This window comes from Homarus americanus, unplaced genomic scaffold (genome assembly GCF_018991925.1).
Source record: "Homarus americanus isolate GMGI-L3 unplaced genomic scaffold, GMGI_Hamer_2.0 scaffold36970, whole genome shotgun sequence".
Classification (NCBI taxonomy): Eukaryota; Metazoa; Arthropoda; class Malacostraca; order Decapoda; family Nephropidae; genus Homarus; species Homarus americanus.
Window position 1 is genome coordinate 4,561,371 of NW_024740094.1, and position 15,211 is coordinate 4,576,581.

General features: G+C 45.7%; 1 protein-coding gene across 10 annotated transcripts in view; it reads right to left on the reverse strand.

Annotated features, from left to right (window-relative positions):
- Positions 1–15,211, reverse strand: part of LOC121875177 (ATP-binding cassette sub-family C member 3-like) — a 309,143-nt gene that overhangs the window by 188,971 nt on the left and 104,961 nt on the right. For all 10 annotated transcript variants that reach the window (XR_006090559.1, XM_042379616.1, XM_042379618.1 and 7 more), the window contains one exon: positions 7,997–8,143. Coding sequence is in view for 9 of the 10 variants with exons in the window: in XM_042379616.1 (XP_042235550.1) it covers positions 7,997–8,143 (147 nt within the window). In the remaining variant the exon portion in view is untranslated. The remainder of the gene's footprint in view (positions 1–7,996; positions 8,144–15,211) is intronic.

Here is a 15,211-nt window from a genome sequence, read left to right on the forward strand (position 1 = left end):
GTGTGAAAATATAGCTGAATCGCCAGGTAAGTGATGGTGTTGTAGTGGCTCCTCTCCCCTACAACTTCCAACTGAGCTCCGGCCACGCGCCGACCAGCCAATCAGCATACAGCCGTTCAAGTTTTGAAGCTAGCTACGCCGAGAGACTAGGTCTATGCAGAGGACGTAGGGGTACGATCGCTGACCTAGTCTCGACCATCAACCTCCAGTTCAGGATCAGAGCGTTTCACACCTTACGCTTGAGCCGCTGTGATTGGTTCTCTCGCTACGCGCACCCCAAATCCTGATTCTCGTAAATTGTATAAATACGACCATGCTCCTGAACTAAGAAGACCTCTCAACAAGATCTCCTGCTGGACCCGGAACTGTGAAGACCGCCCTCTCTCTTGTGCCATTGTTGGCATCTTCCCGGACCGGACCATCCACCACTGACATCGTCGACAACAACTCACGAGCGTTTTCTTTTTACCGAGCATTAGCTTACCCTCCCCACTGGTGGTGTGAGTGACCCACACTCCAGCTGGAGAGCAGTTATAGCGCGATATTCCCGGCGTGGTTTGAGCTCTTTTCCTTCTACTGCTATTTTTCCTTTTTTCGCTCTGGCCTAGGGACCTGCACCCTCAAAAAGTGTATTCGTCCTGCGGTCCCCCCTGTAACTGTTCACCTCCCTCCCAGGAGATTGTGAACATGAAAGGGGGTTGGAGCAAAAACCTAACCCAGCCGAGTCTTTCCAGGAAAACCGTGATCGTGCGGGTCCACCTGGAAAGAGGGTAGCAATCCTTATCCTTCCCCAATAGGCACACTTAGCTCACGTCTATAAGTGAGCAGTCACATACACTAGGAAGTAGGCTTCCCCAACGGGGCTCCGGGAGAGAAGCTCAGGAACCACTCTACGACCACCAGCCAGTGGGGAGTGCTGAAATTCCTCTGCTACTTACTCAACCGGAATAGGTAGGTTTTAATAAAAAAAAACAAAAAACAACAACCACCGGTTATGGAGCGCGTACGCCCTCCTAACCGAGACCCGTGCCTGAACCGCCAACCTGACGACCCGAACTACGACAGGCTCCGCACAGAGAAAGCGGACCAGTTACGCACCTTCAATAAAGCCCTAAAAAGCAGGAACACTGCCACCACCTCCAACAACTCCACCACCACTGCTACCGCCACTGAGGACGACAACTGGACGAAGGTAGAAAACAAAAAACGCCGACGTGCTTCTTCGGGAAACGAATGCCGTCAAGCAGCCCAAAAGGCACCCATCACCACCACCAGCTCACCTCCAACGACACTGCCAAAATTCCGGATCACGAAAACGGACACAAAAACGACATATGCCGCCATCACAGAGATGGAAAAGCTAAATCCACTGGCCAAGTTCTCAGTGCGGCCCAACCTAAATGGGGAGATGATTATTCACCCCAAAGACAAGGACTCCGCCACCACCCTCAAAACTTACCTGCAAAACACCACCACCGTTGCATCAACCAAGCTGGACCCCGCCCAGAAACTGATGAAGTCGGTAGTCCTCCGGTTCCCAAAGGAACTACCCCTCGAACCCCTGGAGAACCACCCGAAGATCCTAAAAGCCGAGAGATGCTCTCCCCTGTCCGACAAGACGGCCACCACAAAACAGGTGCTCATAACGCACTACGGTTCACCCCCCAGCACCATAGACCTCAAAACCTGGGGGATCTACGAAGTGAGGCCCTTCGTCCCAGAGCCCCTGCAGTGCTTCAGATGCCAGAAATACGGGCACCATCAGACAAGGTGCACGTACAAGGAAATCTGCGCAGTCTGTGCACAGAAGCACGGCACACACTCCTGCCTCACCAAGTTGAAAAATGGAGACAAAATTGCCCCCAAGTGTGCCAACTGCGGGGGCAAACACCACGCCTGGACCCCTGGATGCTCCGAGAGGACAAAGAGGGTCCAGGCAAACCGACCAGCAGCAAGACCGGCCCCCACGGCCTGCACACCAGCCCCACCAAGTACCTTCGTGTGGGGAACCCAAAGGCCAAAACAACAAAGCCAACCTCCTCAGCCGGTCAACACCCAAAGTGCAGCCCAGTTTCCTGGCCTCACTACGGCCACACCTCAGCCACCCAAGCAGCAGACAACGACAACCACGAAAAAGACAAAAGAAGCACACACCAAGGCACCAGAAGGAATGATACACGTATCAGACCTAGCCAAGGTACTGACAACCTTCGCGGAGGGCCTAGCCGGACTACTGGGCCACAAGATCCAACCCACACAGCTCCAAATACTCATGGGGAGCGTCCTCGGGCAAGTCGCCACAGCTCCAGCCACCTCAGTGGAGGAAGCCACGCCGGTCCTCACACGAGTGACAGCCGAGGTACACTCTACACCGAAGAAGGCCACCAGAGAACCCAAGATACCGACAGCTCCCAGAAAGAAATTGGACGTTTCAACTCCCCTGAACCGAACCACGGCCCAGAAGGCAAAAACCACAGAACACGAAGATATGAACCTGATCCAGTTGGAATCGGACTTGGACATTTCCATCGAGGACCACCAGAAGTCCCCGATGAAACAGTGGTGGAAAACATCAGCACCCTGAACATCCTAACATGGAATGCTCAGGGCATCAAAAACAAGAAACACCACCTACAAGAAGCAGCAGCCAAGGACAAGCTTGACATCATACTGGTACAAGAAACACTTCTACAAGAACACCACTGTTTCAAATTCAGTGGTTACAAGACATACAGGAGGCATTTCACGCAGGCATCAACAAGAGGATGTATGATCTTGGTCAAGTTAAGCATACCCTCCGCCGATGTCACGCAGCAATTTCCATGTGGGGAAAACATCGAGACACAGGCCATCAATGTAACCCTCCAAGAACGGGAATTAACTGTTCACAACATCTACAAGAACCCAAGGGGCTCACTGGAGGTGACTCAATTATTTGCTTCGGCCGCTGACCACGCCACACTCATAGGAGGGGATTTCAACGCACATCATCCCTTCCTAAGCTCGGTAAGCCCCACAAATGAAGACGGCCTATACCTATACACCACCTTTCAAGATACACCCGAGATCTGCCTCCTGAACACCGGAGAGCCCACCCACACTAGAGGAGGAAGGCTAGATCTAACCTTCGTCTCCAGTGCACTACAGCCTTCTGCCTCCTGACAGCTACACCCCACGCTGACCAGCGACCACTTCGCCACCCTAACAACGCTGAAGGTGAACAAACTCCCCACTCCAACCCTCCCGAGATGGAGATACAATACCCAAAAGGCAGACTGGGGACTCTTTAAGAAACACCTGGCTAAGTGGCGCGAAAAATCACAGCCGGCCGGCCGGCGCAGCACCCGTGGACGAGACAACCCTCCACCAACAATTGGTCGATGCGTTTCACCAAGCGGCAGAAGAGGCTATCCCCAAAACAAAACCCACATCAAGACAGTACAATGATTACTGGTACTACTGTCCCAGGGTGAAAGAACTCAACCACAGAGTGAACATGGCCCGAAGAAACTACAGGAGACATCCCATGGAAACAAACAGACATCTCCTGCAAGTCATAGTTAAGGATACCAGGGAAGAGAAGGAAGAAATAAAAAACGTAAGCTGGCTCAAGTGGTGCTCCGAACTGAACGAGCACACCTCCCTTGGCAAGATGTGGGCCCAGATCCGAAGGGCATCTGGGAAGGCAACACCACCACCACCAACCCATCCCAACCCAGAAGAGGAAGCCGAGAGACTTGCAAAACTGTTCTCTGACCGAGCAGCAACGAAAAACCTCCCGAGACAGGCGGAGGAGACACAACGGCGTCTGCGACAGGTCAGACTCCAGATGATCGAAGAGGCCTGCAACAGTGAAGATGACACCGACAGACCTTTCAACCAGCAAGAACTCCAGAAGTCGCTAAAACGAAGCAAGGACACAGCACCAGGGGCCGACAGGATAACCTACTCCATGCTTTCCCATGCCGGTACAGCCAGACACGAGGCTCTGCTACAAGCCATCAATGCTTCGTGGACAGCACAAAGACTCCCACCGGAATGGAAGAAGGCAGATATACAGCCCATTCCGAAGCCCAGAGAACCAGACAAACCGAGGCCCATCTCCCTTCTCAGCTGCATAGCGAAGACGGGAGAAAGAATGGCTCTCAACCGACTCAAGTGGAAAGTAGGCAGCCCACACCCTCACATCTTTGCTTACACCGAGAACACCGGCACAGACAACAACATCGCCGAGATACTCAGCACAGTGGACAACAAACCAGCTCTGGTGGTCTTCCTCGACCTGGAGAAAGCCTTCAAACTAGCAAATCCATTGGCCATTACAACGACACTCGCTGAAAAAGGCGTCAAAGGAAGGTTGCTGGGGTGGATCCAGAACTACCTCACACAGAGAGAAGCACGAGTACGCTTTCAGGGAGCAACCTTAAGCTACAGGGTCCATGAAAATGGAACCCCACAAGGAGGCATCCTCAGTCCAATGCTGTTCAATGTCCTGATGGAAAATCTTGTCAAACTTCCTTTCAGACAAACAGCCAAGCTCCTATGCTATGCAGACGACTTACAGCTTATAGTAAGAGGATCAAACAGACTAGCCAACACGCAACACGCACTCCAACTTATAGAAGAGGAGTGCAATAGAATTGGACTCAAGATAAATCCAGCCAAGTCGAAAGCGATGGCCATCTGCACAGACACACCAGACAAGATGCTCTCCATACAAAACACGCCGGTAGTCTGGACCAACACCCACCAGTGTCTTGGAATCTGGTTTGACCAGAAACTCACTTTCAAGCCGCAACTCGAGTATCTCAGGCACAGGACGAAGAGCAGACACAATATAATGAGGTCGCTCACCAGCACAACCGCAGGAGCAAACCTTCATGTGCTCAAAGCCTACTACACGGCCGCCATCAGATCGCTGGTAGATTACAGTGCTCCAGCACTCATTGGACTGAGAGAAGACCAGATAGCTAAGCTAGAAGTCATCCAAAATAATGCTCTCAGGACCATGCTCGGAGCACCCATGTGGACCAGAATTTGCAATTTGCAAATGGAAACCGAACTACCACCCCTGGCAGTACGAGTCAAGCAGGTGACAGCCGGTCTCCTCGCCAAAATCTGTAGATCAGATAAGCCCACAGCTGCCAAAATTCGAATCAGCGCCTCCCTCCACCTCGACCACAGAGTGCGAGGGGCCACCTGGTCGCACGAGGCAAGCGAGGTCATCCGACACCTGCAAGCAGAAACACTCGTCAAGAACAACCAAGACACACGAGACAATGGTTACGTAGTTCCTCCACCATGGAGCCCTCCACCAGCCACATTCAAAATTACCGACCTAGGCGATAGTAAAGCCAACCTCCAGAAGGAGGACCTGACAAAAATAACTCTGGAAGCCATAGCCACCGAGACACCGGCTGATGCAGCATCATACTTCACAGACGGCTCGGTGGATCCAAAACATCATACATCCGGAGCGGCCTTCTACACCCAAGGTCAGACCCTCCGATGGAGACTTTCTAATGACTGCTCCACCCTACAAACAGAGCTGGTAGCAATCTCAAAGGCCCTACAACACGCTGCAACACAACACAACAAGTCCATCATAATTCGCACGGACTCGAAATCGGCCATGCAGGCGCTGCAACACAGTCAACCAAGAGACAACGTCCACATCATAACCTCGATCCTCGCACAGCTACAGGAATTCCGAAGACAAAACCGCCCAGTCGTCTTACACTGGATTCCCAGTCATGTAGGGATCGGAGGAAACGACGTGGCAGACGAAGCAGCTACACGTTCTAGTAGCGTACACATTCAAGTTCCATCAAGCGTGCAACAGATCAAGAATCACCTCAGAAAGACTAGCAAGCTCCACATCAAAAAGAGCTTCCTTCACGCATTCAACGCTGGTTCCCAATCAGCCAAATGGTACCTGGCGGCTACAAAAGGGGAACCACCTTTCGCTGACAAGAAAACACCAAGACAAACCCAAGTCAGCCTTCATCGACTACGACTAGGGTACAAGTGCTCCTGGCAGATGATCGTAAATGACGTCATGGAATGCACCTACTGTCAGGAACCGGCAGCCAACCCACTTGAACACTATCTCCTCGACTGCGAAGTCACACAAAGCCTCCGAAACAGAACTCAAATCTCCCAAGAAGCACACACAACACCAGCGGCCACTCTAACCCGAAAGGCCCAAACAGACCGCATTCACCACCTTCTCCGGGTCATCACACGATACCCACCACCCAGATAGCTTAGAAAGTATCCTCTCCCAGCAAGTGCGGACCCCAGTTCGGGGGGCGCGCCACTCCAAAACTGACCACGTCCAAGAGTGGGGGTTGGTGGTAAGCGTCCACTGATCGGGGGTCCGCTCACACTTGCAACCTGCAGTATCCTTCCAAATCTGCAGGTGAGACCACCTCCAATCCCAATCCGGTCTGGCTGCTCCTGGAGCTCCAGCCGGAACCACCAAACGGACTACGGTCTGACAATCTCAACAACAACAACAACCCAGGGAGAACATTCTACACTCAGCTACTGGACCAGCAACATCTCTCACAGCTCCTCACCTAGTCACTCCTAAGCACTGCACTGTACAACAATATATATACAGAAAGCGCATTGCGAGTTTCTATCCTACCTCATTCCTGAGTGGAGATATCTACATGTACGTACGTTTGTGTGCCCATACAAAGAGAATTGACAACTGGCCACATACAGTACGCTACAGTGTTCTTGATGCGCATATTGATGGTGAACGAGGGGGGTTTGAGAATTGCAATTAAATGCCAGGTAGCGACGTGTCCTCCTAATATTACTTATTAAGTAATTATTAGATGTTTTAATTGCCTGTATGTTGGCCTGGCGAATTGGCTAGGAATTAACATACCTAGGTAGCATTTGCTGACGTCTCATTCAGCTTAAAAAAAAAAAAAAAAAAAAAAAAAATTATATATATATATATATATATATATATATATATATATATATATATATATATATATATATATATATATATATATATATATATATATATATATATATATATATATATATATATATATATATATATATATATATACAACCAAATTAACAGGTGATCAAGGTCTATGAGTGGAAGCTCAGCAGATGTGAGAATATTTGATCAGTGTTGTGTGTGACATGGAGGGGAAGCTGTGACTTTCAAGAAAGATCAACAAGTTGACTACCAAAACTAGTTCTAGAATCTGACTAATTGATTGAACTACTTCTAAATTTGGACTACTTCTAGATCCTCACTACCAGAACTATCATCCCTGCATTAATGGCATGCCCTTAGGCATGTGCTTCCCAAACACAATGTGTCTCGGTAGGATGTTTTGTGTGGAAATGTGGAATGGTTAAAGTGTGAATGGGGAAGTGTGACCTAAACTTCAGGTAACAAAGGGAGAGAGATGAATATTTATTCAGTAAAATCGTCATGCACGTTTACACTGATCCAGCATGAATATAGACAATACAGGTATACAATATATAGAGACATTAAAAAATATTAACAAAGATCAAAATTTTGTAGATGTTACAGTACAGGGGGTCCTCAACTTACGAACATCCGACTCATGAATTCCCACCGATACGAACTAGGTTGAACTTTAAATTTACAGTAGTTTATTTACCTGAGGTCTTATTTTTTACTTTCATTTACTGTATTTTGTCATTCTATTTATTCTTTTCTCTTAAATTAAGTTATTTTAGATGTACTGTATATAAGGACTTAAGCTATGATATTGTGGAATTTTAAACATTGTTCTGTAAGTACGGCTTGCACATAGCATGTGTTTCAACTTACGTACATTTCTAACTTAAGAACGTCCTCAGGAACGGAACCCGTTTGTAATCAGGGGACCCCCTGTACACAGTACATTTTACAATACAGCAATGGGAACTGTACTGTACTCTGCTGAACTGTACTGTACTCTACTGGACTATACTATACTGTACTCACCTGAATGCCGCTAGCGATCAGTTGTGGTAGCTGGGTGATGGGGAAGCGCATCAGGTTGAAAAGTGCAATGGAGACAAAAGCCATTTGAGCATCCAAGACATTGTTCTCAGACACCAGTAAATATGTGGCAAATGAAGCTAATGAAACCTGAGGATAAATTTGTTAAATAGTGAACAACTCGACAATCAATGAATGTGATACACACCCCTGCCCCTCCCAGTGATAAGTACAGTACAATATGTGATAAATATCAGAGGAAGATCCAGACCCTGAAAGTGATGGGTTATCAGGCTGGGGATCTGGGCTTCCTGGTTCTAAAAATAATAGGGGTATTTTTGTTACAAAAGAATCCTATTCATTGCAAATCAAAGCCATTATTCTAATCTACGGCTAATTCATTTTTAAAACTCTACATTTTCTTTGAAATGTAACTGGTTGGAGTGTATATTACACACCCCCTATGTTAAATAAATTTCCGAGAGTGAATCTTCCTTGGGTGCTACAGCCGAATCTCTTCACTACTGTATTCACATAAACCTTCATGTTATAATTAACATATTGCCCTACGATCATGACTGACAGTGACTCAGACTTACTCAAAATCTAACTCATTAAATGGCATATTTGTAGAGTGACAGAAGTCAGGTGAGAGGACAGGCTTTCAGGGGGGAAGGGGCCGAGGTTAATTGTCTTGAATTAGCCGTGTGACAGTACAGTACTGTCATAAGTAGCTCTTCTGTTCAAAAAAGGCCTTTCATGACAAGGTTGCTTCACATCAGCTAAAGTTTATTAAAACATATCTGAAAATTTCATATGCTGCACTGTACTGTGTTGTATTCTGAACATACTAACGGGTCTGTACAAACTCTATATTCCCCAATGGAACCTCATCTGAATATATACTGTATAGGTGTTAATTGTTAATTCATTGATTTTTATATGATCGTTCAGTTTTACGATGTTAAGAAATTAACACCAAATACCTGTACTCCAATGCAATGGCCAAGATTAGATTTACAATGGTCGCTACTCAAATGATTTTCCTGCATTGTTACTGCTATGAAAAAGTGAAGGCAATAACTGGCAATAATCCGAGATATGGCAGAATAGCATAACACATGCGACCCATGCAGATGCATGGGAGGCTCTGCCCATCCCTGATGACTGCCAGGCTGAACTATGTAATGTTGACCAGAGGATGGTTTGTGTGTGGAAGAAGCTATTCTTTTGCATAAAATAATATACAATATACAGTAGAACGTCAATTTAAAGCGATTAAATTTAAGATTATTGATTTAAAGCGACACCCACAATTAAGGACAATGTTTTAATTTAAAGCGAATCTGGCGCATCATATTTTAAAATTCGCACCTGTTTCTCTGGGCACGCTACACTGTTCTAAGGGCAAAGCTGTACTGTACATCTACTCAAAATAATGTACTAAATGATTATTAAAATTTGTGTCTAATGCAAATTATAGCATGATTATACAGTATAGTCTGGGTTTATGTGGATATTTTATACGTGATTGGCCATTTAAGCGGCACCTGTCCAGACGCGACAATTATTAGTTACGCGGTACATTCCTTAATTTACGCGGCAAGCGGCGTGCAAGGTGCTGGGCACTGACGTCAGACTCGTGCTGATGAGGTCGTGGACTGTGATTGGGCCACGTATCCTTACCACCCACGCACCCCCTCCGCCGCGCTCTGTTTTTGGTCTATTTGACCTTGCGTGCCCCTGCCACCAGGCTGATGACCTTGGCTGCGCCAGTCTCATTGTCCCAGTGGATACTCACTCATGCCCACGAACCTGTTTTGTTTTTTGTTTCTACACAATGGCTACCGCTGGACCCCCACCACCCCTGAGAAACCTTGAACTACCTGGCCCAAGCCGCCCCAAGCCCAAGAAGGTGCGACGCGCCTTAAGCTATGAGGTTAAGTACAAGATCATTTAGGAGTTAGAAAAAGGCACGAGGCAGGTGGATCTGGCCAGACAATATGGAGTGAATGAATCAAGCCAGCCCAAGTTAGTGATAGTGAGGATATGGACTTTGAGGTGTTTGACAAGGAGGCCCTGCTAGCCTCTGTGTTGGATAGATATACAGGTGATACAGGTGAGGGCCAATAATCTGCCCTCTGCCTCAGAACCAACCCCCCATCCCTGTGTGCCCAGCCATCTCTTCTACTAACGTAAGTGTTAAAAAACCTAATGTTATTGATATTTCTCTTAAATATTAATTTTGTGTGCATACCATCATAAAATGAAGATGTTCTTTTTACTACAACGTACGTATTGTGTCGGCGATAGCCCCAAAAAGGGTAGTCTGAAAGTCGGCCCAGTCTCTATTTCAATTAATCCCATATGTTCTGTTATTTTATTTAAGCGTTTCGCTTTATACGCGGACCTCCATGGGTTTAATTATGCGCGTAAACCCAGACTATACTCTCTTCAAATTACTGTAATCACTATCTTATACGAATTCCAGCAATGTAAATTATATTCTCCCAGGTCACTTCTGTGACATTTTATAAACAAAAAACAAAAACTCAATCTATAGGACATAAATAAACAAATAAATACTTCACTAGACCTTCGGCCTCAACTCTCAAACATGTCACTGTTACCTCCCTCCTCCTCCCCCCCCCCCACAAATCTTCCCAGCCAGGGTTGGGTGGTTATAGGCTTACATTTTTTCCTTATATAATATCACAGACTAAAGTTAGGAGAATATAATTTGCATTGCAAGAATCCTTGCATGACAGAGAATAATTTGAATATAAATGTCATATATTTTGCACAAGAGATAAAACTTTTAGCCCTTTGTAATAAAATTAATTTGAACTAAAATTTGTATGTCTAATGCAAACTATAGCATGTATACTGTATATTCAAACCAAACACTATCTTATAAGAATTCCAGCATTACGTTAATTATATTCTCCCAGGTCAGTTAAGTGACATTTTATAAGAGAAAAACTTAGTCACTGTGGTATTTTTAAAATATCATTATGGAAAATACTGTAATATTATTTTGTTCTTGTTTGTACTGTATCATTTTAGTTTATTTCATTATTAGGATAAAACCACCATGTTATATTATGTTCATTGTTGTTTCCTCTTTGAATTGTTACAACATTTGCTTTTGTGTTATTTCAGATGTGTAGTGAAATGAGTCAAGTAAAGCTTGGATGTAGCAACCAACTCTGGTGAACTGTGTATGAATTTATTGAGGAGTGTACAACCTTTGAAAATGCCATATCTATGCTAGAAAGTGTGAATGTGAAAACTCCCAACGAGATCTTTGCTTGACACCTCTTAGCTACACGACGGCAGCAGCCTGGTGAGGCCCTTGATGAGTTTCTAAGAGAACTACGCAAACTCAGTAAAGCCTTTAACTTGAAACCAGTTACTGTGGAACAGTATCGTGAAGAATTAATCCGTGATGCCTTCTGGAGCAATCTGTCCCGGTTCAGAATTATATTGTAATTAGGCCCCCTAAGAAAGTTATTAACTTTATCTAGAGACCAAGGTGGGATTCTCTTACGCCGAGGAGGTCTCTGAATGAAAAAGGACGATCTGAGCATTTGATAAATTCTTGGGTTCAAAGTAATATTCAAACCCCACGTCAGAGGGTCAACCAATGCTGATTTATAAGATGCAATTGTAGATCCTTGAAGGCCTTTAACTCTGAACAGAAAATATAAAAATTCTAACACCACTGTTTCCAACAATGTGATTGGAGTCGTTAACCTGATAAATTGTTGAAAAAGTTTCCAAGCTTTCTCATATTGCATAGAAGTTTGGTGTCTATGACCTGCTATCACTTGGTTAACTATATTGGAATTACTCAACAATCTATTAAACATCCTTTGAGAAACTCCAAGCGTGAAGTGCCAAGGATATCTCGAACTGAGGGTGCAGTACCTGGTCTAGACATCCTTGTTGCAATTGCAGTGGATGCGGACACCATTCCAACAGATCCAGAAACCACGGTTGTAGGATCCAATATGGTACAATTAAGAGGACCTTTCCCTGGAAGGATCTGAGTTTGTGAACCACTTTGGGCATCATTTTCACAGGTGGGAACAGATAGATTGAATTCCAACGGTTCCAATCTATGAGTAGAGCATTTCCTAAAAGACTCGATCGTTCCAGAGATACTGAAGTTGGCATCTTGTGATTGTTTTGTGAGGCAAAGAGATCTATTTGTGGAGTCCCAAACTTCCTCACTAGACTCTTGAACTTCGATATCTTTAGGGACCGTTCTGTTTCCGTCGATACTGGCCTGAAATGGGATAACACATCTGCCCAATTGTTTTGTACTCCCAGTATGTGAGTTGCTTTGAAGTAAAGTGTTTGTGTTACACAAACATTGAATTTTTTTTTTTTTTTTACAGTGAGAAGGGGACAAGATCTGGTTGAGCCTTGATGATTGAGACAAAACACTGCCACTCTGTTGTCCATGGCAAACAGAATCGTCATGTTTCTTAAATTTCGGTTTGCCAATAAAAAGAATAGGACTACGTACTGCTAATTCTTTTATGTATATGTGTTTGTCCCAAAGTGAGTTGCTCCACTTCCCTTGACGGAACTCTCCTTTTGAGGAATGGTATCCTCATCCTATCTCAAACACTTCCGTACAAACGACCAAGTCTGTTTGAGGGGGAACCCAGGGAGATGAACCGATTAGATTGTCCAATTTTGTCCACCATAACAGATGATTCTTGATCTGAATAGGGAGAGAAGCAATATTTCTGCTTCTGTGAAGCAACTTCGAGCCCAGATGAGTTAGTTGCTTCTTCCTTAACTTTCCCAAAGGAACCACTATAGTGGCAAAATTCAACAGACCCATTAGTTTTTCCCAATTGTGCCAAGAAACCTCTTGCTTTACACAAAAGGCTTCTACTTGGTTTTTCACATGTTACCTTTGCTTCTGGTAGACTGACTGACTGCTGATTGGTGTCCCAATGGAGACCTAGCCAATCCAATTTCTGACATGGTAGATGTGAATTGGCGTGGTTTATCTTTAATCCTAGGTTTTGAAATAGTACTAGTGCACGTTGGGTCGCCCTTTGACAATCTTCGAAAGAGTTTCCCACTATTAGCCAATCGCCTAGATAAGCAAAAGTTCTTATGCCCTCCTTCGCAAGGATCTCTCTGGGGATGTTTTGTTAACACTTTTGGAGCAATTGTTAGGCCGAATGACATCACTGTGAATTGATAACTTACATCCCCCACTACGAACACTAAAAACTTTCTGTACCTGGAAGCAACAGGAACGTGATAATAGGCACCTTCAAGATCCACTTTTGACATCCAAGCATTGGGCGGAAGTAGATGCCTCAGATGATCGTAAGTGAGCATCTTGAAACTTCTTTTGGAAATGAACTTGTTCAGGACAGACAGATCTAAACTCCACCTCAATTTGTCACTGCCTTTCTAGGGGACTGGGAACAGGCAAGACATGAAACACTTCTCTGACTGCTTATCGATGGTACTTACGCAGATTCTGACCAGGATAAAGCTGAGGCATTGAACAGCTTCCTTTCCTCGGCATTCACAAGAGAGGATACAACTAACCTTCCTGCGTTTGAGGACAGACGGTTCGACACAGCACTGACCCACATTGTGTTCACAGAAGAGGGTATTAAAAATAAACTGTCCAGGCTAAAGGTCCATAAGAGTCCCGGCCCTGACATGGTGCATCCTAGAGTGCTAAGAGAGTTGTGCAACGAGCTTGCAGAGCCCCTGAAGATCCTGTTTTGTAAATGCCTGGATGAACAAATGGTCCCCAGTGAATGGAAAGTGGCTTATGTGAGTCTTATCTTCAAGAGGGGTCATCGTCACTCCACGAACAACTATAGACAGGTGAGCCTGACCAGCATAATATGTAAAGTACTTGAGAGTATTATCAGAGATGCCGCAATAGAACATTTAATACAAAACAACCATGTAAAGGATTGCCAACACGGTTTTATGCTGGGGCGCTCTTGCTTAACACAATTGCTCAAGGTATTGGATATTTGGACCCATATTCTGGAATGGGGTGGAAATATCGACAATATTTACCTAGATTTTGCCAAGGCTTTCAACCGTGTACCCCACAAAAGGCTGAAAATCAAACTAGAAGGATACGGAATTTGGGGACATGGCCTAGAGTGGATAGAAGACTTTCTACATGATAGCAAGCAGTGTGTGGTGATTAATGGCATGAAATCGTCATCCGTACCTGTTACAAGTGGGGTACCACAGGGCAGTGTATTGGGCCCATTGTTGTTTGTTTGTTTCGTAAATGACATGCCTGACGTTGTACACTCCTCCGTACAAATGTTTGCCGATGACACCAAGTTATTTCGGGAAATTAAGAACCAAGCGGACTGTGAAGAGCTGCAGAAGGACGTTTGTGGGCTCCAGGAATGGTCGAAGAAATGGCTGCTGAGCTTCAATTTCACAAAATGTAAGAGGATGCACCTGGAGCATACCAACGGTAAGGAGGCGTATCATATGTCCCAACGGGATGAAGACACTACACTAGTTGAGACTGAATGTGATAAGGACCTAGGTGTGTATGTTGACAATGAGCTGAAGTTCTCGGGCCATTGTGAGAAGAAGGCAAACCAGGCAAATAAATTATTGGGTCTTATAAGAAGGTCGTTCAGATATCTAGACGGTCCGTCCCTCGTAACGATCTTCAAGAGTGAAGTGCTTCCCCATCTGGAGTACTGTCACCCTGTCTGGTCCCCGAGATATGCTAGGGACTGTCACTTGGTTGAAAATGTTCAAAGGAGGGCCACCAGACTGGTGCTTGCATTTTGGCACCTCAGCTACCCTGAGAGATTGGAGCGCCTGGGCTTGCCTAGCTTATATTACAGAGAGGCAAGGGGTGACCTAGTTGAGGTGTATAAGCATCTCAGGGGGCACTACTCTGTCGAGTGTCCTTACTTGGAGCTGGCGGACGCTCGCCCCACAAGGGGTCACGCCTCAAGATTGAAGAAGCCGCAAGTCCAGAAAACTGTGAGGGTCAACTTTTTCGGAGTGAGAGTTGTAAACTCTTGGAACAATCTACCGGAGAGTGTTGTGACGGCACTGAGTGCGAGCTCTTTCAAGACAAGACTTGACCAACACTGGAGCGGGTTCAGGTACATTCAGGAGCCGGTGAATGCCCAGTATTTGCCAACAGTGCGTGACGGAGAAGTGTCCGATCGCCCGGGC